General features: G+C 36.8%; 6 protein-coding genes across 6 annotated transcripts; 3 read left to right on the forward strand and 3 right to left on the reverse strand.

Moving 5' to 3' along the window:
• Positions 1-495: 495 nt before the first annotated feature.
• LOC133123529 (hatching enzyme 1.2-like) lies at positions 496-2774 on the reverse strand. The gene is made up of 8 exons (XM_061233998.1): positions 2706-2774; positions 2583-2601; positions 2366-2428; positions 2068-2208; positions 1263-1380; positions 978-1156; positions 738-819; positions 496-649 (listed from the first exon to the last, which is right to left on the reverse strand). Exons 1-8 carry the CDS (start codon positions 2772-2774, stop codon positions 496-498), a joined length of 825 nt encoding a protein of 274 aa, XP_061089982.1.
• A 1510-nt stretch (positions 2775-4284) lies between these two features.
• Positions 4285-7326, forward strand: LOC133123530 (hatching enzyme 1.2-like). Its single transcript, XM_061233999.1, has 9 exons — positions 4285-4353; positions 4446-4464; positions 4607-4669; positions 4875-5015; positions 5240-5356; positions 5463-5642; positions 5792-5873; positions 5968-6107; positions 7244-7326. The coding sequence occupies exons 1-9, from the start codon at positions 4285-4287 to the stop codon at positions 7324-7326; spliced, it is 894 nt and encodes a 297-aa protein (XP_061089983.1).
• A 3358-nt stretch (positions 7327-10684) lies between these two features.
• On the reverse strand, positions 10685-12375 carry LOC133123728 (hatching enzyme 1.2-like). The gene is made up of 8 exons (XM_061234222.1): positions 12307-12375; positions 12166-12202; positions 11967-12029; positions 11669-11809; positions 11410-11527; positions 11125-11303; positions 10885-10966; positions 10685-10796 (listed from the first exon to the last, which is right to left on the reverse strand). The coding sequence occupies exons 1-8, from the start codon at positions 12373-12375 to the stop codon at positions 10685-10687; spliced, it is 801 nt and encodes a 266-aa protein (XP_061090206.1).
• Positions 12376-13864: 1489 nt separating this feature from the next.
• Positions 13865-16914, forward strand: LOC133123531 (hatching enzyme 1.2-like). Its single transcript, XM_061234000.1, has 9 exons — positions 13865-13933; positions 14026-14044; positions 14187-14249; positions 14455-14595; positions 14820-14937; positions 15044-15222; positions 15372-15453; positions 15555-15694; positions 16832-16914. Exons 1-9 carry the CDS (start codon positions 13865-13867, stop codon positions 16912-16914), a joined length of 894 nt encoding a protein of 297 aa, XP_061089984.1.
• A 3136-nt stretch (positions 16915-20050) lies between these two features.
• On the reverse strand, positions 20051-21945 carry LOC133123532 (hatching enzyme 1.2-like). The gene is made up of 8 exons (XM_061234001.1): positions 21877-21945; positions 21736-21772; positions 21537-21599; positions 21239-21379; positions 20817-20934; positions 20532-20710; positions 20293-20374; positions 20051-20204 (listed from the first exon to the last, which is right to left on the reverse strand). Exons 1-8 carry the CDS (start codon positions 21943-21945, stop codon positions 20051-20053), a joined length of 843 nt encoding a protein of 280 aa, XP_061089985.1.
• Positions 21946-23452: 1507 nt separating this feature from the next.
• Positions 23453-26502, forward strand: LOC133123533 (hatching enzyme 1.2-like). The gene is made up of 9 exons (XM_061234002.1): positions 23453-23521; positions 23614-23632; positions 23775-23837; positions 24035-24175; positions 24400-24517; positions 24624-24802; positions 24952-25033; positions 25135-25274; positions 26420-26502. The coding sequence occupies exons 1-9, from the start codon at positions 23453-23455 to the stop codon at positions 26500-26502; spliced, it is 894 nt and encodes a 297-aa protein (XP_061089986.1).
• The last annotated feature ends 112 nt before the right edge of the window (positions 26503-26614 follow it).

Raw genomic sequence — 26614 nt, forward strand, 5'->3', positions numbered from 1 at the left:
CCTGCTCTTGGGCAGAGTTACTGATCTGTATGAGGCGAATGAGTTTAAAGTAGCTTGTAGTAATATTCAAACTTGTGGAGGGGACATCACAAAAAGGATTGTTCTGCATTTCATCTGACTGGAATGTCTTGATTGATATCTTGATTGATTGATTCTGCTCCTAGGGTCTGGGATGTTTTGTCTTCAAGCATTTCTTTTCTGGAAAATACAGTATAAGAAGAATTTTTTCTTTTTCTACGCATCATGCAATCTGTCAGATTAAACTATGAAATACTGATATTGTGTGTAAATAATGTGATATTAATCATATCTAATCTCTGATGCATGCATTTAATATAGAATAACATATCATTGTTCAGATAAATGAATCACCTCATAGACAGGGATCTATCAGTGATGTCAGAGTAATTTAGTTTTTTCTATTTTTATGAACATTTGAGAATCATTGAAATCTGAGAAAATGATGGTTCAGAAAGAATTGTCAGTAAATGTTCTTCAGGGCTTATTGAAATATCTGTACTCACTGCAGCTGTACAACTTATTGATCCGGAAAATGTCCCCCCTGGACAGATTTGACCTCTGTCCAATAGATTTGTTTGGGTCCGGTATAGGAGTTATAGTGTCCTGTCTGTTGGTTGAGAATGCAGTTCTAGAGAAATGGAATAAAAGCACTGTTTAATTTCCAATTCATTGCAGACCAGATACAGTCATAATGAGAATATATCTCCTTCCCTTACCTTCCATAATGCATGATAGAAGTGTATTCATATGGAGTATTCAGATTATTAGTATTTTGTTTCTTAAAGTTGAAGATGGTGCCTGTTAAATGAAAAAAAATAAGTTATTAACTGTTTTTTAGAGACTTTACTATACAGTACATTGTCAATTTAAAAGTGAAAAGGAATATAATTTTCACCGTAACAATGTAATTTCCAGCAATAGCTAATTGGTTGAAAATATTTCAGACAGTTCCTTACGTGGTGCTACATTCTCCCAGTTGATCTTGACGTATTGGTCCCGGTCGCTCCTTGTGTGCTCATGATAGAAGCCCAGTGCATGGTTCAGCTCATGCTGAATGATACCGTGGTAAACACAACCATACTTGGCCAGAGACAGTACCTGCTTGCCACCAGTTCTCCCAAGATAGGAATAACAGCTGAAAGGAAATAGAAGGTCTCTCTCAGTCTTAGCCAAGCCCACCAAAATCAAATCTGAGAAGTGTATCTTGCCATTGATCCTGTCATTAGAGAAACTGATCTCACCCATCTCTACTCTTAATACTGATGAAGTCTCTCTGATGTGACCGGGGAACAAAGCGAATGCAGGTTTCTGTGTTGAAGGTCTTCATTGCATTTTCAATCCTCTTCTTCTGATAACGTGCTGTAATGAAGAAGCATCCAAAAACAAGCACAAGTCATATACTCATAGAAACCATTAATATGAATAATGATAACTGGAGCTGAGCTCTGACAATGGCAATGGTTGGATTTAAATGTATGTTTTCAAATAAATTATCATACCGCATATATATTTAATATAAATACTTATGCATCAAAGTAAACAAAATTTAAAACCATGATTTCTTTTTTATTTATAAACAAGATCATAATTCAGTCATGAGGCGGCACGGATGGTGCAGTGGGTAGCACTGCCGCCTCACAGCAAGGAGGTCCTGGGTTCGAATCCCCGTCGGCCGAGGCCTCTCTGTGCGGAGTTTGCATGTTCTCCCCGTGTCTGCGTGGGTTTCCTCCGGGTACTCTGGTTTCCTCCCACAGTCCAAAGACATGCAGGTTAGGCTGATTGGAGAGTCTAAATTGCCCGTAGGTGTGAGTGTGTGAGTGAATGGTGCGTGTGCCCTGCGATGGACTGGCGACCTGTCCAGGGTGTATTCCTGCCTTTCGCCCAATGTATGCTGGGATAGGCTCCAGCCCCCCTGTGACCCTGATCAGGATAAGCGGGTTCAGATAATGGATGGATGGATAATTCAGTCATGACAATATTATTCTTTCAGTAGCAGCACCAGACTGCACTTACAAAATGTAAAAATAAAAATGTTCCTTCACTTACAGAATCGACTGCTCATAGTGTAAGGCACTTCAACAAGTCCATTTGAGGATTTCCTCCATAAACATCGGTTATTCCGACACTTAATGGCATTTCTGGTGTTTGATACAACCAGGTCTCCCTCCATCAGCATCTCACTGGATCCTTTGAAGTCAAAACATGAAACATTAGCAAAATGGAAATTTCATATTCTGACTTTTCAATTTTCGAATTGTAGCAGACTGGCATGAATGGCATAACAATTGAATTGTGATTCAGATGCTTTGCCACATAATAGTGAAATAAAACATATAAAACTAACCATTGTTGGACTGTAGAATGTTTGTAGTGATATCCACATCTTCAGGGTCCTCTATTTGGATAGCTTTGAAAATTAAGAATTGAAAACATTATTTTAAATCCTGACCTCATCCTGGCAGATTTGTTCTTGCAGAAATAAATACTACATGAAATCAAAAACATCAGATAGAGAATGATGTACTCAGCTAGTAATTACTCACAAGTTAGTGAAGAGTCACTCCCTTCCCTGTCAAGATCCTAAAGAAGAAAGGGAGGCAGACACTGGGTTAATAAAAATGAAGACATATTTGAGGTAAGAGTTGAGTGAAACTTTCCACTGTGTTGAGTGGAGCATCTCTTACCACGAGGTGATGAGCCTGTGAGAGGCTCAGCAGCAGAGCTAGGATGGTGGAGATGAGTCTGTGGTCCATCTTCTGTCAGCGTTTGGAGATCCTCAGGATGGTTCCCTCACGATGAGTTGGAGGTCTGTCAGGCCCTGTGTTTTATACAATGACAGTTTGTAGGTGCGCCTGTAAGGGGATCAGGGATTATTGTAAATTCATACACCCGAAATGAGCTTTCAAAATGGAGTGAACTAATTTAATTCCAACAAAAATCTTAAACCAAAATTAAACAGGTTATTTACTTTACGTTGTTAATCTGGGTAGATTAACGTTGCCCATCCCTCTCCTCTAAAGCACAGATGCTGACTGTGCATCCCTCTTTTTTTCTGCCCTTTAATTTCATGATAAAACAGTGCAGCATCGTCTATCTATCTTTACTATGTTGATTGAAATACATTCAATGTCAAACATTTACAGTTTTAATAAAATATAAAGATAAAAGAGTAAATAGATGCAGTGAAAAGAAAAATATCTCTCTTCTGTCAAGACTGTGAAGATCGTTCCCAGATCTATACAGTATAAAGAAGTACACTACCTATAAAGAAAATGGGCAAGTAGAAGTCAGAATAATATAGAAATATGTAATACATTAAAATAAAATTAAAAATTTTAAAAAGACTTTCTGATGACTGTTCTATTACTTTGGCTATTTTCTTTCGCTATTTCTCAATCTGAGACAAATTTTCTTGACATTGTAAAGGTAATTAAATAAATGTATACATTTTTATACATTCCATTTAAAGGCAAGACACACATCAAGAACTTGGCTTTGTCAGGCCGAACAATGCCCCTTAGCTGTGATAACATCACACTATACCACTCCACTGTCTGTCATGAGTAATTGCTTAAATATACTGTTGCATGGCTGTATGAGTGATATTTTCATCATTTTGGAGCTTTGGTGAACAGAGAGAGTACTAATAATGGAGAACAGAGGCTTTGCTCAAAGTTTCCAAAATGTACATCCATTTTATTTATCACTACCTGACAACATTTGTGACACTGCACTTCTCTGGACTCGACTATTCGATGCGCATGACACTTTACAACCACAGTTCAATTAGTGAAATATTAGATTGAAGTCTGTGAACTGAAGAATGTTCAGCTGTGTACAGACTATATCATGTATTGCTACAGATGAACACAATGTGACAACTGAATTCCAGACTAAACTACTGTATGACGGTACTCATATGTAGAATTGGTCAGACATTTAAAAGCTAAAATGGCATACGGGAGCATAATAAGCACTTCTAACCTGCATTACACAAGTCCTGTGTGTTTTGAGGGAGAGAATTGGTTTTCATTGATCTTCCCAACGTACTACAGTAAACAAATTGATCCAAGTTTCTTGGTGGAAGTTAGTTTTGCACAAAGCTTTTAAAAGCTCATTTTGGGTGTAGTGAATTGACAGTAATCCCTGATCCCCTTACAGGCACACCTACAAACTGTAGTATAAAAGACAGGGTCTGACAGACCTCAGACACCAACTCATCGTGAGGGAACCATCCTGAGGATCTCCAAACGCTGACAGAAGATGGACCACAGACTCATCTCCACCATCCTAGCTCTGCTGCTGAGCCTCTCACAGGCACATCACCTCGTGGTAAGAGATGCTCCACTCAACACAGTGGAAAGTTTCAAATGTGTGTTCAGTTGTATTAACCCAGTGTCTGTCTGCCCCTCTGTCTTCTTTAGGATCTTGAAAGTGATGAAGGTGAGTTTCCATTGCTTTGTGGTTAGTTCCTTTGCTGTAAAACACTTCAGTACCTGATGCTTTGGATTTCATTTATTTCTGAAGCAATTTTCAAGCGTGAGATCAATATTAAAATAATATTTTGAAATCTTCTCCTTTGAAGAAATCCAAATAGAGGATCCTGATGATTTGGACATCACTGAAAGGATTCTACAGTCCAACAATGGTTGGTATAATCATTTCTTTATTAACTTGTGACAATGCACAAAAACTGACACCGTCAATATAACTTCCCTTTCATTATTTCATTTCTAAAATATCAATATGTTGTGAATGGTTCCGCAAATATAAATTTTTCAGCATTCACTTGTTGTGCCAGTTGTTTGTGTAAATGGCATGATCCTCTGAATGACTGTGTGCTGTCTTTAAAGGGTCCAGTGAGATGCTGATGGAGGGAGACCTGGTCTTATCAAACACCAGGAATGCTGTAAACTGCTGGAATAACCAATGTTTATGGAGGAAATCCTCAAACGGACTTGTTGAAGTGCCTTACACTGTGGGCGATGAATTCTGTAAGTGAAGGAGAATCTGTATTCATACATACTGTTGGTTCATCCTGGTGCTAATATTGAAGGGCAATGACATTGTCCATTATTATTTGAGGAAAAGGAGATGAAATTTGTTTAATAAAACATACTTTATGAATGCATAAAATGTTTAAGTACTTTAAATATTGTACTTCAGTTGAAAATTTACATTCTGCTCATTCATGATTTTGGATGATTCTGCATTGCAGCATATTATCAAAAGAGGAAGATTGAAAATGCCATGGAGACCTTCAACACAAAAACCTGCATTCGCTTTGTTCCCCGGTCATTTCAAAGAGACTTCATCAGTGTCGAGAGCAAAGACGGATGAGCTCAGATTTTATACGAATGCAGGATCAATTGCAAATCTACTCAGATTTGATTTTGGTAGGCTCGATTAACTATGAAATGGTGACCTTATCTTTCCTTTCAGTTGTTATTCCCATCTTGGAAGAACTGGTAGCAAGCAGGTACTGTCTCTGGACAAGTATGGTTGTGTTTACCACGGTATCATTCAGCATGAACTGAACCATGCACTGGGCTTCTATCATGAGCACACAAGGAGCGACCGGGACCAATACGTCAAGATCAACTGGGAGAATGTTCCACCACGTAAGGAACTGCCTGTCATATGTTGGACAGTTTTTATCCACCAAGCATGCTTTCAATTTAATATAGCATGAAATGAGATTGCTATGGGAAACATTATTTCTACACTTTTCAATAGAGGCTAACACAGTGTTTGTTTCTTTTTCTTTCAGACACCATCTACAACTTTCAGACACAAGACACTAATAATCTGAACACTCCATATGACTACACTTCTATCATGCATTATGGAAGGTGAGGAAAAGGGGTATAGTCACATTTTGACTGCAACCAGATAGAGATCAATGTGAACTTTTATTAACAGAGACCATTCCTTCCATTTCTCCAGAACTGCTTTCTCATCCAATGGAAAGGACACTATAACTCCCATACCAAACCCAAACCAATCTATTGGACAGGGGCCACGGCTGTCCATGGGGGACATTCAGAGGATCAATAAGCTGTACAGCTGTTGTGAGTACCGATCAAGTTTCAATAATCTTCAAATTTTGCATGATCTTTATTTCACCCATCCTTTCCACGCATTTATTCAAATGTTCTTTTCCCCCTCCCCTTTAGTGATGTTCCCTCCACAAGTTTCAGTGTTACTGTAAACTACAATAAACTCATTCACCACAGACAGATCAGTAACTCTGCCCAAGAGCAGGAGCATTCATCCCAACAACCATATTTTATTCAATATAGAATTAGGTGGGACATATAGTACTATTTAATATAGAAATGTAATATTTTAAAAAGTCATTTATTGATATATCAGAAATTACATATGATATTTTAACAATACATTTAATGTTTGACAATCATTTCTTGAAATAAGAAAATATCTCTTTTACTTTGCAGAAGTGACTTACTTGATGAGAAAATGAGTTGGAAGGGTGAAGCAGAATATGAAGCCATCAATGAAAATATTACAGTCAGATGAAATGCATATCATTCATATGCATAATTTGCCTTTCTTTTGGCAGCGGTATCGTAAAAAAGGGAAGTTCTTTGTAACTGTCTGCATGTACTGGCTGAATGTTCCTGTACTACGTGATTAAACTTTACACAGATTAAATTACCTTTGTCATTCATTTTTCTATCAATATGGTTTTTCATTTTTCAGAAGAAGAGATGTTTTGCTTTTCAAGTATCATTAAGGTTCCAGTTCACTTCCAAGAAAACACATCAAGAGATGTGAAAGAAAGACATCAAGAGAAAATCAGTGATGCATCAGAATTTCATAAAAGGAAAGAATTAAAGACAGAAGATGCTTCACAAGATTGTAAAAATCATTTAATTTATTGATGTCTACTCACTACACAGTTTAAGATAACAAGATTTCATATGTTCCACATGCTTTATAGTGATGTCATCATTGTCATTTTATCAGTAACCAATGATATCATGTCCTCAGTAATAATACTATTAGTTTAATGTCTAATCTCACACACGACTGTCTTGCTCAGAAATAATAGCCTTAAAATTGAGGTAAGGGTTATAATTAGGGTTATGGTTAGAGTTAGGCTTAGGGGTAAGGTTGATTCATCAAATGTGGAGCCATTGATTTGCTGAAGTCATATTGACATAAATCCTGCTAAAAATGTGCCTGTGAATCTGTTTAGATTTGATCCTCAACAGTCAGGCCCTGAAATACATTGATGAGAAACAGTCTGCTGGCCTTGAAAATGTAGACCCTTACCATTAAATGGCAGCTGCAGATTTTATAGCTACATTGCCTCTAATTGCCTCTAATTTTAATCTGAGCCTTGCCTCCAACTCCATTCCCAAAGCATTGAAGTCTGATTATGTTTGTCCGTTACATTCATTAGTTAATATACAGCTCGAAGCAACAGAAAATACTATTCTGAGTGAATGACTGTCAGGGGACAATATTATTATAGCAGCCATGTTTGTAATGACATCATAATCCCTTGATAAGAACCTATACTGTGCGCCATCATTTGTTCATTGTTTCAAGGCTTTTGTTACTTGGATCATGGATCACATTGACAAAGACAACACTGTGTTGGCCTTAGTGAGGGTGCATTAGGCTGGTATACATATATCAGACACACATATATATGAGGTGACCTGTAGCCAAGTGGTTAAGGTCCATGACTGGGACCCGCAAGGTCAGTGGTTTGATCTTCAGTGTAGCCAAGATAAGATCTGCACCGTCGTTGGACCTTTGAGCAAGGCCCTTAACTCTGCATTGCACCAGGGAAGGATTGTCTCCTGCTTAGCGTAAATCAGCTGTAAGTTGCTATGCATAAAAGCATCAGCCAAAGGACATGAAGTCAGTTCACTACACTAAGTGTTACTATAAGGCTAAAATACACGGTGAGACTGACTGGATTTTTGGTTTTTGCTTTCTGTGGTGTCTCTGGCAATTTGGGGTCACACACCACAAACATTTCTTAGTCAGGGAGTCTGTACCCACACTTCAGGATGTGGCTGTGATTTTCGAGCCCCTGGTGGGAACAGTGATAATGTTTAACGTGACCTCTGAACCCTAAGAAACAGTTATAATGTTCAATGTGACCTCTGAATCCCAGTTTATGTTGACAACCACACTACTCAATTTTTAGAGATAACTACAGGTGTTCCACAAGGCTTCATTTTAGGACCCATTTCATTTTCTGTCTACTAGTAAATGACATAGGGAGGGGAATCTATCCAGCAAAGATCCGCTCATATACAGATGACAGAGTCATCTATGCAGTTGCTACCTCCCTCAATCAAGCTGTTAGTTACCTCAATGTTTTTCTCTTAGAACCACATTCTTCCATTTTTGAATGCAAAAAAAAAGCACAAAGTTTTGATATTTTCTCTGTTGGGTGAAACAAAACTCTTCCTATAAAAATGTTGGTATATGGCTGGATGAGAAGTTGGCCTGTAATATACTTGTGGAAACCTTATTAAAGGGGAAAACAAATCCAAATCCAAGAGTCCAACTGTGTTTTATTTCTGTTTTAAGAAATGCTTTTTTTTTTTCTTTTTTTCTTAAATGCAAGTTTAATGGAATTAGTTCGATATAGGTTTCTTGTTGGAATAGACCATGCTTTATTTTAAATGCTGAATCACATACGCATCATTTTACTCTTTATGAGTTATGTGATTGGACCTCATTGAAGCAGTGCAGGGAACTTGTATCAGTGCAGGGAATATGTATCTTTTATTGATGAATCTATTCTTTGCCAGCTTCATCCTTATCTTTGTCATTTTTCTTAACCAGCTGCCACACTTGTTCCTCAAGGTTGGCACTCTCTCATGTGCCAAGGGTTACGTCAGATTTTTGAATATTTAAATAGCTCCAGAATTATTGGCACCCTTAATAAAAATATGTAGAGATAATGAATAAAGAATGCATTTAATAAACAACACACAAAATAATCTGCAGAATATGTTATGTTGTAACATATGGGAAAACGAAGTACGTACTTCATTTCAGTACATTTACTCTCATCATTCAATATTTTTTATTAAATGCGTACAATGCAGGATTTTCAACTGTAAAATATTATAAGACAGACATTACTATGATAGCCTGACAGCCCGTGTCTGTGTTCACTTCTGCCCAACACCTTGCTTGTCTACTTGTATTTGTTTTTCTAAAAACTGCTCTGGCCACTTCTGGACATGGGCGTGTTTTATTTCTGTGCTGTATCTGAAAAGCATGTCTAATCCACTGAATTTATATGCACTATGATCAAATAGAAGGAGCTCCCCTACTGTGCTATGGTTTATGCATGCTTTTTTATTGAATAGATTGAATTCATTTTACAGTCAATGCTTTTTCAGAGCTGACTGTTGGTGCTGGATCCAATCTAAGTATATTTGTAGCAGGATTCATGTTAAAATGATACAAGCAAATGTGTGGATACACATTTGATAAATCAACCAGACCCCTAACCCGAAACCTAATCATAGGCCTTACCTCAATTTTTAAACTGGTGTGGGATCAGACATTGAGTCAGACATTAGACCTAAATAAGAATCCTTCCTGAGGACATGATATCATTGGTTACAGATAACATGACAATTAAGACATCACTATAAAACATGTGAAACACATGAAACTTTGTTATATTGCCTCATAGTAGGTCATCATTTTAGGTTCAAACTGTTATGATGTGCAGACATTATCAATAAATTAAATTACTTTTGCACTTATGATATGCAGTCTTGTTAATCATTGTCTGTCTTTAAATCTTTCCTTTTAAGAAATGCATGTCTTGCTTGGATGTTAAATGGAAGCTTACAGACACTTTAAAAGCAAAACTGTTTCCACTGTTTGAACAGGGGAGAAAAATTATAAATCATGTTGCTAGAAAAAGGAATGACAGAGGTAATTTTATCTCTGTAAAGTTTAATCATTTAGATACATTCAGCCAGCACATTCAAACAGTTACAGGGAACTTCACTTCATCACAATAGCTTGGATGAACAGAACTCTGATACATATCAATAAAATACATTTAATAATCTTCAAATTAATACAAATATGAAATTTGGGTTGAATGCACCTGCTCTTGGGCAGAGTTACTGATCCTTCTGCGGCAAATTAATTTAAAGTAGCTTGTAGTAATATTCAAACTTGTGGAGGAGACATCACAAAAAGGATTGTTCTGCATTTCATCTGACTGGAATGTCTTGATTGATATCTTGATTGATTGATTCTGCTCCTAGGGTCTGGGATGTTTTGTCTTCAAGCATTTCTTTTCTGGAAAATACAGTATAAGAAGAATTTTTTCTTTTTCTATGCATCATGCAATCTGTCAGATTAAACTGTGAAATACTGATATTGTGTGTAAATAATGTGATATTAATCATATCTAATCTCTGATGCATGCATTTAATATAGAATAACATATCATTGTTCAGATAAATGAATCACCTCATAGACAGGGATCTATCAGTGGTGTCAGAGTAATTTAGTTTTTTCTATTTTTATGAACATTTGAGAATCATTGAAATCTGAGAAAATGATGGTTCAGAAAGAATTGTCAGTAAATGTTCTTCAGGGCTTATTGAAATATCTGTACTCACTGCAGCTGTACAACTTATTGATCCGGAAAATGTCCCCCCTTGGACAGATTTGACCTCTGTCCAATAGATTTGTTTGGGTCCGGTATAGGAGTTATAGTGTCCTGTCTGTTGGTTGAGAATGCAGTTCTAGAGAAATGGAATAAAAGCACTGTTTAATTTCCAATTCATTGCAGACCAGATACAGTCATAATGAGAATATATCTCCTTCCCTTACCTTCCATAATGCATGATAGAAGTGTATTCATATGGAGTATTCAGATTATTAGTATTTTGTTTCTTAAAGTTGAAGATGGTGCCTGTTAAATAAAAAAAATAAGTTATTAACTGTTTTTTTAGAGACTTTACTATACAGTACATTGTCAATTTAAAAGTGAAAAGGAATATAATTTTCACCGTAACAATGTAATTTCCAGCAATAGCTAATTGGTTGAAAATATTTCAGACAGTTCCTTACGTGGTGCTACATTCTCCCAGTTGATCTTGACGTATTGGTCCCGGTCGCTCCTTGTGTGCTCATGATAGAAGCCCAGTGCATGGTTCAGCTCATGCTGAATGATACCGTGGTAAACACAACCATACTTGGCCAGAGACAGTACCTGCTTGCCACCAGTTCTCCCAAGATAGGAATAACAGCTGAAAGGAATTAGAAGGTCTCTCTCAGTCTTAGCCAAGCCCACCAAAATCAAATCTGAGAAGTGTATATTGCCATTGATCCTGTCATTAGAGAAACTGATCTCACCCATCTCTACTCTTAATACTGATGAAGTCTCTCTGATGTGACCGGGGAACAAAGCGAATGCAGGTTTCTGTGTTGAAGGTCTTCATTGCATTTTCAATCCTCTTCTTCTGATAACGTGCTGTAATGAAGAAGCATCCAAAAACAAGCACAAGTCATATACTCATAGAAACCATTAATATGAATAATGATAACTGGAGCTGAGCTCTGACAATGGCAATGGTTGGATTTAAATGTAAAATAAAAATGTTCCTTCACTTACAGAATCGACTGCTCATAGTGTAAGGCACTTCAACAAGTCCATTTGAGGATTTCCTCCATAAACATCGGTTATTCCGACACTTAATGGCATTTCTGGTGTTTGATACAACCAGGTCTCCCTCCATCAGCATCTCACTGGATCCTTTGAAGTCAAAACATGAAACATTAGCAAAATGGAAATTTCATATTCTGACTTTTCAATTTTCGAATTGTAGCAGACTGGCATGAATGGCATAACAATTGAATTGTGATTCAGATGCTTTGCCACATAATAGTGAAATAAAACATATAAAACTAACCATTGTTGGACTGTAGAATGTTTGTAGTGATATCCACATCTTCAGGATCCTCTATTTGGATAGCTTTGAAAATTAAGAATTGAAAACATTATTTTAAATCCTGACCTCATCCTGGCAGATTTGTTCTTGCAGAAATAAATACTACATGAAATCAAAAACATCAGATAGAGAATGATGTACTCAGCTAGTAATTACTCACAAGTTAGTGGAGAGTCACTCCCTTCCCTGTCAAGATCCTAAAGAAGAAAGGGAGGCAGACACTGGGTTAATAAAAATGAAGACATATTTGAGGTAAGAGTTGAGTGAAACTTTCCACTGTGTTGAGTGGAGCATCTCTTACCACGAGGTGATGAGCCTGTGAGAGGCTCAGCAGCAGAGCTAGGATGGTGGAGATGAGTCTGTGGTCCATCTTCTGTCAGCGTTTGGAGATCCTCAGGATGGTTCCCTCACGATGAGTTAGAGGTCTGTCATGCCCTGTGTTTTATACAATGACAGTTTGTAGGTGCGCCTGTAAGGGGATCAGGGATTATTGTAAATTCATACACCCGAAATGAGCTTTTAAAATGGAGTGAACTAATTTAATTCCAACCAAAATCTTAAACCAAAACTAAACAGGTTATTTACTTTACGTTGTTAATCTGGATAGATTAACGTTGCCCATCCCTCTCCTCTAAAGCACAGATGCTGACTGTGCATCCCTCTTTTTTTCTGCCCTTTAATTTCATGATAAAACAGTGCAGCATCGTCTATCTATCTTTAGTATGTTGATTGAAATACATTCAATGTCACACATTTACAGTTTTAATAAAATATTAAGATAAAAGAGTAAAAAGATGCAGTGAAAAGAAAAATATCTCTCTTCTGTCAAGACTGTGAAGATCGTTCCCAGATCTATACAGTATAAAGAAGTACACTACCTATAAAGAAAATGGGCAAGTAGTAGTCAGAATAATATAGAAATATGTAATACATTAAAATAAAATTTAAAATTTAAAAAAGACTTTCTGATGACTGTTCTATTACTTTGGCTATTTTCTTTGGCTATTTCAAATTTTCTTGACATTGTAAAGGTAATTAAATAAATGTATACATTTTTATACATTTCATTTAAAGGCAAGACACACATCAAGAACTCGGCTTTGTCAGGCCGAACAATGCCCCTTAGCTGTGATAACATCACACTATACCACTCCACTGTCTGTCATGAGTAATTGCTTAAATATACTGTTGCATGGCTGTATGAGTGATATTTTCATCATTTTGGAGCTTTGGTGAACAGAGAGAGTACTAATAATGGAGAACAGAGGCTTTGCTCAAAGTTTCCAAAATGTACATCCATTTTATTTATCACTACCTGACAACATTTGTGACACTGCACTTCTCTGGACTCGACTATTCGATGCGCATGACACTTTACAACCACAGTTCAATTAGTGAAATATTAGATTGAAGTCTGTGAACTGAAGAATGTTCAGCTGTGTACAGACTATATCATGTATTGCTACAGATGAACGCAATGTGACAACTGAATTCCAGACTAAACTACTGTATGACGGTACTCATATGTAGAATTGTTCAGACATTTAAAAGCTAAAATGGCATACGGGAGCATAATAAGCACTTCTAACCTGCATTACACAAGTCGTGTGTTTTGAGGGAGAGAATTGGTTTTCATTGATCTTCCCAACGTACTACAGTAAACAAATTGATCCAAGTTTCTTGGTGGAAGTTAGTTTTGCACAAAGCTTTTAAAAGCTCATTTTGGGTGTAGTGAATTGACAGTAATCCCTGATCCCCTTACAGGCACACCTACAAACTGTAATATAAAAGACAGGGTCTGACAGACACCAACTCATCGTGAGGGAACCATCCTGAGGATCTCCAAACGCTGACAGAAGATGGACCACAGACTCATCTCCACCATCCTAGCTCTGCTGCTGAGCCTCTCACAGGCACATCACCTCGTGGTAAGAGATGCTCCACTCAACACAGTGGAAAGTTTCAAATGTGTGTTCAGTTGTATTAACCCAGTGTCTGTCTGCCCCTCTGTCTTCTTTAGGATCTTGAAAGTGATGAAGGTGAGTTTCCATTGCTTTGTGGTTAATTCCTTTGCTGTAAAACACTTCAGTACCTGATGCTTTGGATTTCATTTATTTCTGAAGCAATTTTCAAGCGTGAGATCAATATTAAAATAATATTTTGAAATCTTCTCCTTTGAAGAAATCCAAATAGAGGATCCTGATGATTTGGACATCACTGAAAGGATTCTACAGTCCAACAATGGTTGGTATAATCATTTCTTTATTAACTTGTGACAATGCACAAAAACTGACACCGTCAATATAACTTTCCTTTCATTATTTCATTTCTAAAATATCAATATGTTGTGAATGGTTCCGCAAATATAAATTTTTCAGCATTCACTTGTTGTGTCAGTTGTTTGTGTAAATGGCATGATCCTCTGAATGACTGTGTGCTGTCTTTAAAGGGTCCAGTGAGATGCTGATGGAGGGAGACCTGGTCTTATCAAACACCAGGAATGCTGTAAACTGCTGGAATAACCAATGTTTATGGAGGAAATCCTCAAACGGACTTGTTGAAGTGCCTTACACTGTGGGCGATGAATTCTGTAAGTGAAGGAGAATCTGTATTCATACATACTGTTGGTTCATCCTGGTGCTAATATTGAAGGGCAATGACATTGTCCACTATTATTTGAGGAAAAGGAGATGAAATTTGTTTAATAAAACATACTTTATGAATGCATAAAATGTTTAAGTACTTTAAATATTGTACTTCAGTTGAAAATTTACATTCTGCTCATTCTTGATTTTGGATGATTCTGCATTGCAGCATATTATCAAAAGAGGAAGATTGAAAATGCCATGGAGACCTTCAACACAGAAACCTGCATTCGCTTTGTTCCCCGGTCATTTCAAAGAGACTTCATCAGTGTCGAGAGCAAAGACGGGTGAGCTCAGATTTTATACGAATGCAGGATCAATTGCAAATCTACTCAGATTTGATTTTGGTAGGCTCGATTAACAATGAAATGGTGACCTTATCTTTCCTTTCAGTTGTTATTCCCATCTTGGAAGAACTGGTAGCAAGCAGGTACTGTCTCTGGACAAGTATGGTTGTGTTTACCACGGTATCATTCAGCATGAGCTGAACCATGCACTGGGCTTCTATCATGAGCACACAAGGAGCGACCGGGACCAATACGTCAAGATCAACTGGGAGAATGTTCCACCACGTAAGGAACTGCCTGTCATATGTTGGACAGTTTTTATCCACCAAGCATGCTTTCAATTTAATATAGCATGAAATGAGATTGCTATGGGAAACATTATTTCTACACTTTTCAATAGAGGCTAACAAAGTATATGTTTCTTTTTCTTTCAGACACCATCTACAACTTTCAGACACAAGACACTAATAATCTGAACACTCCATATGACTACACTTCTATCATGCATTATGGAAGGTAAGGAAAAGGGGTATAGTCACATTTTGACTGCAACCAGATAGAGATCAATGTGAACTTTTATTAACAGAGACCATTTTATTTTTCTTCCATTTCTCCAGAACTGCTTTCTCATCCAATGGAAAGGACACTATAACTCCCATACCGAACCCAAACCAATCTATTGGACAGGGGCCACGGCTGTCCATGGGGGACATTCAGAGGATCAATAAGCTGTACAGCTGTTGTGAGTACCGATCAAGTTTCAATAATCTTCAAATTTTGCATGATCTTTATTTCACCCATCCTTTCCACGCATTTATTCAAATGTTCTTTTCCCCCTCCCCTTTAGTGATGTTCCCTCCACAAGTTTCAGTGTTACTGTAAACTACAATAAACTCATTCACCACAGACAGATCAGTAACTCTGCCCAAGAGCAGGAGCATTCATCCCAACAACCATATTTTATTCAATATAGAATTAGGTGGGACATATAGTACTATTTAATATAGAAATGTAATATTTTAAAAAGTCATTTATTGATATATCAGAAATTACATATGATATTTTAACAATACATTTAATGTTTGACAATCATTTCTTGAAATAAGAAAATATCTCTTTTACTTTGCAGAAGTGACTTACTTGATGAGAAAATGAGCTGGAAGGGTGAAGCAGAATATGAAGCCATCAATGAAAATATTACAGTCAGATGAAATGCATATCATTCATATGCATAATTTGCCTTTCTTTTGGCAGAGGTATCGTAAAAAAAGGGAAGTTCTTTGGAACTGTCTGCATGTACTGGCTGAATGTTCCTGTACTACGTGATTAAACTTTACACAGATTAAATTACCTTTGTCATTCATTTTTCTATCAATATGGTTTTTCATTTTTCAGAAGAAGAGATGTTTTGCTTTTCAAGTATCATTAAGGTTCCAGTTCACTTCCAAGAAAACACATCAAGAGATGTGAAAGAAAGACATCAAGAGAAAATCAGTGATGCATCAGAATTTCATAAAAGGAAAGAATTAAAGACAGAAGATGCTTCACAAGATTGTAAAAATCATTTAATTTATTGATGTCTACTCACTACACAGTTTAAGATAACAAGATTTCATATGTTCCACATGCTTTATAGTGATGTCATCATTGTCATTTTATCAGTAACCAATGATATCATGTCCTCAGTAATAATACTATTAGTTTAATGTCTAATCTCACACACGACTGTCTTGCTCAGAAATAATAGCCTTAAAATTGAGGTAAGGGTTATAATTAGGGTTATGGTTAGAGTTAGGCTTAGGGGTAAGGTTGATTCATCAAATGTGGAGCCATTGATTTGCTGAAGTCATATTGACATAAATCCTGCTAAAAATGTGCCTGTGAATCTGTTTAGATTTGATCCTCAACAGTCAGGCCCTGAAACACATTGATGAGAAACAGTCTGCTGGCCTTGAAAATGTAGACCCTTACCATTAAATGGCAGCTGCAGATTTTATAGCTACATTGCCTCTAATTGCCTCTAATTTTAATCTGAGCCTTGCCTCCAACTCCATTCCCAAAGCATTGAAGTCTGATTATGTTTGTCCGTTACATTCATTAGTTAATATACAGCTCGAAGCAACAGAAAATAATATTCTGAGTGAATGACTGTCAGGGGACAATATTATTATAGCAGCCATGTTTGTAATGACATCATAATCCCTTGATAAGGACCTATACTGTGCGCCATCATTTGTTCATTGTTTCAAGGCTTTTGTTACTTGGATCATGGATCACATTGACAAAGACAACACTGTGTTGGCCTTAGTGAGGGTGCATTAGGCTGGTATACATATATCAGACACACATATATATGAGGTGACCTGTAGCCAAGTGGTTAAGGTCCATGACTGGGACCTGCAAGGTCAGTGGTTTGATCTTCAGTGTAGCCAAGATAAGATCTGCACCGTCGTTGGACCTTTGAGCAAGGCCCTTAACTCTGCATTGCACCAGGGAAGGATTGTCTCCTGCTTAGCGTAAATCAGCTGTAAGTTGCTATGGATAAAAGCATCAGCCAAAGGACATGAAGTCAGTTTACTACAGTAAGTGTTACTATAAGGCTAAAATACACGGTGAGACTGACTGGATTTTTGGTTTTTGCTTTCTGTGGTGTCTCTGGCAATTTGGGTTCACACACCACAAACATTTCTTAGTCAGGGAGTCTGTACCCACACTTCAGGATGTGGCTGTGATTTTCGAGCCCCTGGTGGGAACAGTGATAATGTTTAACGTGACCTCTGAACCCTAAGAAACAGTTATAATGTTCAATGTGACCTCTGAATCCCAGTTTATGCTGACAACCACACTACTCAATTTTTAGAGATAACTACAGGTGTTCCACAAGGCTTCATTTTAGGACCCATTTCATTTTCTGTCTCCTAGTAAATGACATAGGGAGGGGAATCTATCCAGCAAAGATCCGCTCATATACAGATGACACAGTCATCTATGCAGTTGCTACCTCCCTCAATCAAGCTGTTAGTTACCTCAATGTTTTTCTCTTAGAACCACATTCCTCCATTTTTGAATGCAAAAAAAAAGCACAAAGTTTTGATATTTTCTCTGTTGGGTGAAACAAAACTCTTCCTATAAAAATGTTGGTATATGGCTGGATGAGAAGTTGGCCTGTAATATACTTGTGGAAACCTTATTAAAGGGGAAAACAAATCCAAATCCAAGAGTCCAACTGTGTTTTATTTCTGTTTTAAGAAATGCTTTTTTTTCTTCTTTTTTTCTTAAATGCAAGTTTAATGGAATTAGTTCAATATAGGTTTCTTGTTGGAATAGACCATGCTTTATTTTAAATGCTGAATCACATACTCATCATTTTACTCTTTATGAGTTATGTGATTGGACCTCATTGAAGCAGTGCAGGGAACTTAATATGTATCTTTTATTGATGAATCTATTCTTTGCCAGCTTCATCCTTATCTTTGTCATTTTTCATAACCAGCTGCCACACTTGTTCCTCAAGGTTGGCACTCTCTCATGTGCCAAGGGTTACGTCAGATTTTTGCAAAGCTTTTCTCTTAATGCACCATGAGCTTGGACAAATATTAAAGAAAACATGAAGCCGGAGACATTGTCCTTGATTTGGCATTTTAAATACAGTCAGCTCCAGAATTATTGGCACCCTTAATAAAAATATGTAGAGATAATGAATAAAGAATGCATTTAATAAACAACACACAAAATAATCTGCAGAATATGTTATGTTGTAACATATGGGAAAACGAAGTACGTACTTAATTTCAGTACATTTACTCTCATCGTTCAATATTTTTTATTAAATGCGTACAATGCAGGATTTTCAACTGTAAAATATTATAAGACAGACATTACTATGATAGCCTGACAGCCCGTGTCTGTGTTCACTTCTGCCCAACACCTTGCTTGTCTACTTGTATTTGTTTTTCTAAAAACTGCTCTGGCCACTTCTGGACATGGGCGTGTTTTATTTCTGTGCTGTATCTGAAAAGCATGTCTAATCCACTGAATTTATATGCACTATGAATATTGAATAGATTGAATTCATTTTACAGTCAATGCTTTTTCAGAGCTGACTGTTGGTGCTGGATCCAATCTAAGTATATTTGTAGCAGGATTCATGTTAAAATGATACAAGCAAATGTGTGGATACACATTTGATAAATCAACCAGACCCCTAACCCGAAACCTAATCATAGGCCTTACCTCAATTTTTAAACTGGTGTGGGATCAGACATTGAGTCAGACATTAGGCCTAAATAAGAATCCTTCCTGAGGACATGATATCATTGGTTACAGATAACATGACAATTAAGACATCACTATAAAACATGTGAAACACATGAAACTTTGTTATATTGCCTCATAGAGTAGGTCATCATTTAAGGTTCAAACTGTTATGATGTGCAGACATTATCAATAAATTAAATGACAAAGGTAATTTTATCTCTGTAAAGTTTAATCATTTAGATACATTCAGCCAGCACATTCAAACAGTTACAGGGAACTTCACTTCATCACAATAGCTTGGATGAACAGAACTCTGATACATATCAATAAAATACATTTAATAATCTTCAAATTAATACAAATATGAAATTTGGGTTGAATGCACCTGCTCTTGGGCAAATTAGTTTAAAGTAGCTTGTAGTAATATTCAAACTTGTGGAGGAGACATCACAAAAAGGATTGTTCTGCATTTCATCTGACTGGAATGTCTTGATTGATATCTTGATTGATTGATTCTGCTCCTAGGGTCTGGGATGTTTTGTCTTCAAGCATTTCTTTTCTGGAAAATACAGTATAAGAAGAATTTTTTCTTTTTCTACGCATCATGCAATCTGTCAGATTAAACTATGAAATACTGATATTGTGTGTAAATAATGTGATATTAATCATATCTAATCTCTGATAGATGTATTTAATATAGAATAACATATCATTGTTCAGATAAATGAATCACCTCATGGACAGGGATCTATCAGTGGTGTCAGAGTAATTTAGTTTTTTCTATTTTTATGAACATTTGAGAATCATTGAAATCTGAGAAAATGATGGTTCAGAAAGAATTGTCAGTAAATGTTCTTCAGAGCTTATTGAAATATCTGTACTCACTGCAGCTGTACAACTTATTGATCCGGAAAATGTCCCCCCTGGACAGATTTGACCTCTGTCCAATAGATTTGTTTGGGTCAGGTATAGGAGTTATAGTGTCCTGTCTGTTGGTTGAGAATGCAGTTCTAGAGAAATGGAATAAAAGCACTATTTAATTTCCAATTCATTGCAGACCAGATACAGTCATAATGAGAATATATCTCCTTCCCTTACCTTCCATAATGCATGATAGAAGTGTATTCATATGGAGTATTCAGATTATTAGTATTTTGTTTCTGAAAGTTGAAGATGGTGCCTGTTAAATAAAAAAAATAAGTTGTTAACTGTTTTTTAGAGACTTTACTATACAGTACATTGTCAATTTAAAAGTGAAAAGGAATATAATTTTCACGGTCACAATGTCATTTCCAACAATATCTAATTGGTTGAAAATATTACAGGCGGTTCCTTACGTGGTGCTACATTCTCCCAGTTGATCTTGACGTATTGGTCCCGGTCGCTCCTTGTGTGCTCATGATAGAAGCCCAGTGCATGGTTCAACTCATGCTGAATGATACCGTGGTAAACACAACCATACTTGGCCAGAGACAGTACCTGCTTGCCACCAGTTCTCCCAAGATAGGAATAACAGCTGAAAGGAAATAGAAGGTCTCTCTCAGTCTTAGCCAAGCCCACCAAAATCAAATCTGAGATGTGTATCTTGCCATTGATCCTGTCATTAGAGAAACTGAGCTCACCCATCTCTGCTCTCAATACTGATGAATTCTCTTTGATGTGACCGGGGAACAAAGCGAATGCAGGTTTCTGTGTTGAAGGTCTTCATTGCATTTTCAATCCTCTTCTTCTGATAACGTGCTGTAATGAAGAAGCATCCAAAAACAAGCACAAGTCATATACTCATACAAACCATTAATATGAATAATGATAACTGGAGCTGAGCTCTGACAATGGCAATGGTTGGATTTAAATGTATGTTTTCAAATAAATTATCATACCGCATATATAAATACTTATGCATCAAAGTAAACAAAATTTAAAACCATGATTTCTTTTTTATTTATAAACAAGATCATAATTCAGTCATGACAATATTATTCTTTCAGTAGCAGCACCAGACTGCACTTACAAAATGTAAAAATAAAAATGTTCCTTCACTTACAGAATCGACTGCTCATAGTGTAAGGCACTTCAACAAGTCCATTTGAGGATTTCCTCCATAAACATCGGTTATTCCGACACTTAATGGCATTTCTGGTGTTTGATACAACCAGGTCTCCCTCCATCAGCATCTCACTGGATCCTTTGAAGTCAAAACATGAAACATTAGCAAAATGGAAATTTCATATTCTGACTTTTCAATTTTCGAATTGTAGCAGACTGGCATGAATGGCATAACAATTGAATTGTGATTCAGATGCTTTGCCACATAATAGTGAAATAAAACATATAAAACTAACCATTGTTGGACTGTAGAATGTTTGTAGTGATATCCACATCTTCAGGGTCCTCTATTTGGATAGCTTTGAAAATTAAGAATTGAAAACATTATTTTAAATCCTGACCTCATCCTGGCAGATTTGTTCTTGCAGAAATAAATACTACATGAAATCAAAAACATCAGATAGAGAATGATGTACTCAGCTAGTAATTACTCACAAGTTAGTGGAGAGTCACTCCCTTCCCTGTCAAGATCCTAAAGAAGAAAGGGAGGCAGACACTGGGTTAATAAAAATGAAGACATATTTGAGGTAAGAGTTGAGTGAAACTTTCCACTGTGTTGAGTGGAGCATCTCTTACCACGAGGTGATGAGCCTGTGAGAGGCTCAGCAGCAGAGCTAGGATGGTGGAGATGAGTCTGTGGTCCATCTTCTGTCAGCGTTTGGAGATCCTCAGGATGGTTCCCTCACGATGAGTTGGAGGTCTGTCAGGCCCTGTGTTTTATACAATGACAGTTTGTAGGTGCGCCTGTAAGGGGATCAGGGATTATTGTAAATTCATACACCCGAAATGAGCTTTCAAAATGGAGTGAACTAATTTAATTCCAACAAAAATCTTAAACCAAAATTAAACAGGTTATTTACTTTACGTTGTTAATCTGGGTAGATTAACGTTGCCCATCCCTCTCCTCTAAAGCACAGATGCTGACTGTGCATCCCTCTTTTTTTCTGCCCTTTAATTTCATGATAAAACAGTGCAGCATCGTCTATCTATCTTTAGTATGTTGATTGAAATACATTCAATGTCAAACATTTACAGTTTTAATAAAATATAAAGATAAAAGAGTAAATAGATGCAGTGAAAAGAAAAATATCTCTCTTCTGTCAAGACTGTGAAGATCGTTCCCAGATCTATACAGTATAAAGAAGTACACTACCTATAAAGAAAATGGGCAAGTAGAAGTCAAAATAATATAGAAATATGTAATACATTAAAATAAAATTTAAAATTTAAAAAAGACTTTCTGATGACTGTTCTATTACTTTGGCTATTTTCTTTCGCTATTTCTCAATCTGAGACAAATTTTCTTGACATTGTAAAGGTAATTAAATAAATGTATACATTTTTATACATTTCATTTAAAGGCAAGACACACATCAAGAACTTGGCTTTGTCAGGCCGAACAATGCCCCTTAGCTGTGATAACATCACACTATACCACTCCACTGTCTGTCATGAGTAATTGCTTAAATATACTGTTGCATGGCTGTATGAGTGATATTTTCATCATTTTGGAGCTTTGGTGAACAGAGAGAGTACTAATAATGGAGAACAGAGGCTTTGCTCAAAGTTTCCAAAATGTACATCCATTTTATTTATCACTACCTGACAACATTTGTGACACTGCACTTCTCTGGACTCGACTATTCGATGCGCATGACACTTTACAACCACAGTTCAATTAGTGAAATATTAGATTGAAGTCTGTGAACTGAAGAATGTTCAGCTGTGTACAGACTATATCATGTATTGCTACAGATGAACACAATGTGACAACTGAATTCCAGACTAAACTACTGTATGACGGTACTCATATGTAGAATTGGTCAGACATTTAAAAGCTAAAATGGCATACGGGAGCATAATAAGCACTAACCTGCATTACACAAGTCCTGTGTGTTTTGAGGGAGAGAATTGGTTTTCATTGATCTTCCCAACGTACTACAGTAAACAAATTGATCCAAGTTTCTTGGTGGAAGTTAGTTTTGCACAAAGCTTTTAAAAGCTCATTTTGGGTGTAGTGAATTGACAGTAATCCCTGATCCCCTTACAGGCACACCTACAAACTGTAGTATAAAAGACAGGGTCTGACAGACCTCAGACACCAACTCATCGTGAGGGAACCATCCTGAGGATCTCCAAACGCTGACAGAAGATGGACCACAGACTCATCTCCACCATCCTAGCTCTGCTGCTGAGCCTCTCACAGGCACATCACCTCGTGGTAAGAGATGCTCCACTCAACACAGTGGAAAGTTTCAAATGTGTGTTCAGTTGTATTAACCCAGTGTCTGTCTGCCCCTCTGTCTTCTTTAGGATCTTGAAAGTGATGAAGGTGAGTTTCCATTGCTTTGTGGTTAGTTCCTTTGCTGTAAAACACTTCAGTACCTGATGCTTTGGATTTCATTTATTTCTGAAGCTATTTTCAAGCGTGAGATCAATATTAAAATAATATTTTGAAATCTTCTCCTTTGAAGAAATCCAAATAGAGGATCCTGATGATTTGGACATCACTGAAAGGATTCTACAGTCCAACAATGGTTGGTATAATCATTTCTTTATTAACTTGTGACAATGCACAAAAACTCAATATAACTTTCCTTTCATTATTTCATTTCTAAAATATCAATATGTTGTGAATGGTTCCGCAAATATAAATTTTTCAGCATTCACTTGTTGTGCCAGTTGTTTGTGTAAATGGCATGATCCTCTGAATGACTGTGTGCTGTCTTTAAAGGGTCCAGTGAGATGCTGATGGAGGGAGACCTGGTCTTATCAAACACCAGGAATGCTGTAAACTGCTGGAATAACCAATGTTTATGGAGGAAATCCTCAAACGGACTTGTTGAAGTGCCTTACACTGTGGGCGATGAATTCTGTAAGTGAAGGAGAATCTGTATTCATACATACTGTTGGTTCATCCTGGTGCTAATATTGAAGGGCAATGACATTGTCCATTATTATTTGAGGAAAAGGAGATGAAATTTGTTTAATAAAACATACTTTATGAATGCATAAAATGTTTAAGTACTTTAAATATTGTACTTCAGTTGAAAATTTACATTCTGCTCATTCTTGATTTTGGATGATTCTGCATTGCAGCATATTATCAAAAGAGGAAGATTGAAAATGCCATGGAGACCTTCAACACAGAAACCTGCATTCGCTTTGTTCCCCGGTCATTTCAAAGAGACTTCATCAGTGTCGAGAGCAAAGACGGGTGAGCTCAGATTTTATACGAATGCAGGATCAATTGCAAATCTACTCAGATTTGATTTTGGTAGGCTCGATTAACAATGAAATGGTGACCTTATCTTTCCTTTCAGTTGTTATTCCCATCTGGGAAGAACTGGTAGCAAGCAGGTACTGTCTCTGGACAAGTATGGTTGTGTTTACCACGGTATCATTCAGCATGAGCTGAACCATGCACTGGGCTTCTATCATGAGCACACAAGGAGCGACCGGGACCAATACGTCAAGATCAACTGGGAGAATGTTCCACCACGTAAGGAACTGCCTGTCATATGTTGGACAGTTTTTATCCACCAAGCATGCTTTCAATTTAATATAGCATGAAATGAGATTGCTCTGGGAAACATTATTTCTACACTTTTCAATAGAGGCTAACACAGTATTTGTTTCTTTTTCTTTCAGACACCATCTACAACTTTCAGACACAAGACACTAATAATCTGAACACTCCATATGACTACACTTCTATCATGCATTATGGAAGGTAAGGAAAAGGGGTATAGTCACATTTTGACTGCAACCAGATAGAGATCAATGTGAACTTTTATTAACAGAGACCATTTTATTTTTCTTCCATTTCTCCAGAACTGCTTTCTCATCCAATGGAAAGGACACTATAACTCCCATACCGAACCCAAACCAATCTATTGGACAGGGGCCACGGCTGTCCATGGGGGACATTCAGAGGATCAATAAGCTGTACAGCTGTTGTGAGTACCGATCAAGTTTCAATAATCTTCAAATTTTGCATGATCTTTATTTCACCCATCCTTTCCACGCATTTATTCAAATGTTCTTTTCCGCCCCCCCTTTAGTGATGTTCCCTCCACAAGTTTCAGTGTTACTGTAAACTACAATAAACTCATTCACCACAGACAGATCAGTAACTCTGCCCAAGAGCAGGAGCATTCATCCCAACAACCATATTTTATTCAATATAGAATTAGGTGGGACATATAGTACTATTTAATATAGAAATGTAATATTTTAAAAAGTCATTTATTGATATATCAGAAATTACATATGATATTTTAACAATACATTTAATGTTTGACAATCATTTCTTGAAATAAGAAAATATCTCTTTTACTTTGCAGAAGTGACTTACTTGATGAGAAAATGAGCTGGAAGGGTGAAGCAGAATATGAAGCCATCAATGAAAATATTACAGTCAGATGAAATGCATATCATTCATATGCATAATTTGCCTTTCTTTTGGCAGAGGTATCGTAAAAAAAGGGAAGTTCTTTGTAACTGTCTGCATGTACTGGCTGAATGTTCCTGTACTACGTGATTAAACTTTACACAGATTAAATTACCTTTGTCATTCATTTTTCTATCAATATGGTTTTTCATTTGACCCTGTTCAAGAAGAAGAGATGTTTTGCTTTTCAAGTATCATTAAGGTTCCAGTTCACTTCCAAGAAAACACATCAAGAGATGTGAAAGAAAGACATCAAGAGAAAATCAGGGATGCATCAGAATTTCATAAAAGGAAAGAATTAAAGACAGAAGATCCTTCACAAGATTGTAAAAATCATTTAATTTATTGATGTCTACTCACTACACAGTTTAAGATAACAAGATTTCATATGTTCCACATGCTTTATAGTGATGTCATCATTGTCATTTTATCAGTAACCAATGATATCATGTCCTCAGTAATAATACTATTAGTTTAATGTCTAATCTCACACACGACTGTCTTGCTCAGAAATAATAGCCTTAAAATTGAGGTAAGGGTTATAATTAGGGTTATGGTTAGAGTTAGGCTTAGGGGTAAGGTTGATTCATCAAATGTGGAGCCATTGATTTGCTGAAGTCATATTGACATAAATCCTGCTAAAAATGTGCCTGTGAATCTGTTTAGATTTGATCCTCAACAGTCAGGCCCTGAAACACATTGATGAGAAACAGTCTGCTGGCCTTGAAAATGTAGACCCTTACCATTAAATGGCAGCTGCAGATTTTATAGCTACATTGCCTCTAATTGCCTCTAATTTTAATCTGAGCCTTGCCTCCAACTCCATTCCCAAAGCATTGAAGTCTGATTATGATTGTCCGT

Source organism: Conger conger, chromosome 3 (assembly GCF_963514075.1).
Source record: "Conger conger chromosome 3, fConCon1.1, whole genome shotgun sequence".
Taxonomy (NCBI): Eukaryota; Metazoa; Chordata; class Actinopteri; order Anguilliformes; family Congridae; genus Conger; species Conger conger.

Excerpts from the sequence above, each read along its gene's own strand:
- LOC133123530 (XM_061233999.1), top strand. The coding sequence starts at position 4,285 with ATGGACCACAGACTCATCTCCACCATCCTAGCTCTGCTGCTGAGCCTC. Across the intron at positions 5,016-5,239 it reads CACTGTGGGCGATGAATTCT|CATATTATCAAAAGAGGAAG; the intron begins GTAAGTGAAGGA and ends TCTGCATTGCAG. Across the intron at positions 5,643-5,791 it reads CTGGGAGAATGTTCCACCAC|ACACCATCTACAACTTTCAG; the intron begins GTAAGGAACTGC and ends TTTTTCTTTCAG.
- LOC133123532 (XM_061234001.1), bottom strand. The coding sequence starts at position 21,945 with ATGGACCACAGACTCATCTCCACCATCCTAGCTCTGCTGCTGAGCCTC. Across the intron at positions 21,773-21,876 it reads CACAGGCTCATCACCTCGTG|GATCTTGACAGGGAAGGGAG; the intron begins GTAAGAGATGCT and ends TTTCTTCTTTAG. Across the intron at positions 20,711-20,816 it reads AGTATTGAGAGCAGAGATGG|CTGTTATTCCTATCTTGGGA; the intron begins GTGAGCTCAGTT and ends ATTTCCTTTCAG.
- LOC133123533 (XM_061234002.1), top strand. The coding sequence starts at position 23,453 with ATGGACCACAGACTCATCTCCACCATCCTAGCTCTGCTGCTGAGCCTC. Across the intron at positions 25,034-25,134 it reads TCTATCATGCATTATGGAAG|AACTGCTTTCTCATCCAATG; the intron begins GTAAGGAAAAGG and ends CCATTTCTCCAG. Across the intron at positions 25,275-26,419 it reads CTGTTGTGAGTACCGATCAA|ATTTGATCCTCAACAGTCAG; the intron begins GTTTCAATAATC and ends GAATCTGTTTAG.
- LOC133123531 (XM_061234000.1), top strand. The coding sequence starts at position 13,865 with ATGGACCACAGACTCATCTCCACCATCCTAGCTCTGCTGCTGAGCCTC. Across the intron at positions 14,250-14,454 it reads GATTCTACAGTCCAACAATG|GGTCCAGTGAGATGCTGATG; the intron begins GTTGGTATAATC and ends CTGTCTTTAAAG. Across the intron at positions 14,938-15,043 it reads AGTGTCGAGAGCAAAGACGG|TTGTTATTCCCATCTTGGAA; the intron begins GTGAGCTCAGAT and ends CTTTCCTTTCAG.
- LOC133123529 (XM_061233998.1), bottom strand. The coding sequence starts at position 2,774 with ATGGACCACAGACTCATCTCCACCATCCTAGCTCTGCTGCTGAGCCTC. Across the intron at positions 1,157-1,262 it reads AGTATTAAGAGTAGAGATGG|CTGTTATTCCTATCTTGGGA; the intron begins GTGAGATCAGTT and ends ATTTCCTTTCAG. Across the intron at positions 650-737 it reads TCTATCATGCATTATGGAAG|AACTGCATTCTCAACCAACA; the intron begins GTAAGGGAAGGA and ends CCATTTCTCTAG.
- LOC133123728 (XM_061234222.1), bottom strand. The coding sequence starts at position 12,375 with ATGGACCACAGACTCATCTCCACCATCCTAGCTCTGCTGCTGAGCCTC. Across the intron at positions 12,030-12,165 it reads GAGTGACTCTCCACTAACTT|CTATCCAAATAGAGGATCCT; the intron begins GTGAGTAATTAC and ends TAATTTTCAAAG. Across the intron at positions 10,967-11,124 it reads CTGGGAGAATGTAGCACCAC|GCACCATCTTCAACTTTAAG; the intron begins GTAAGGAACTGT and ends TTTATTTAACAG.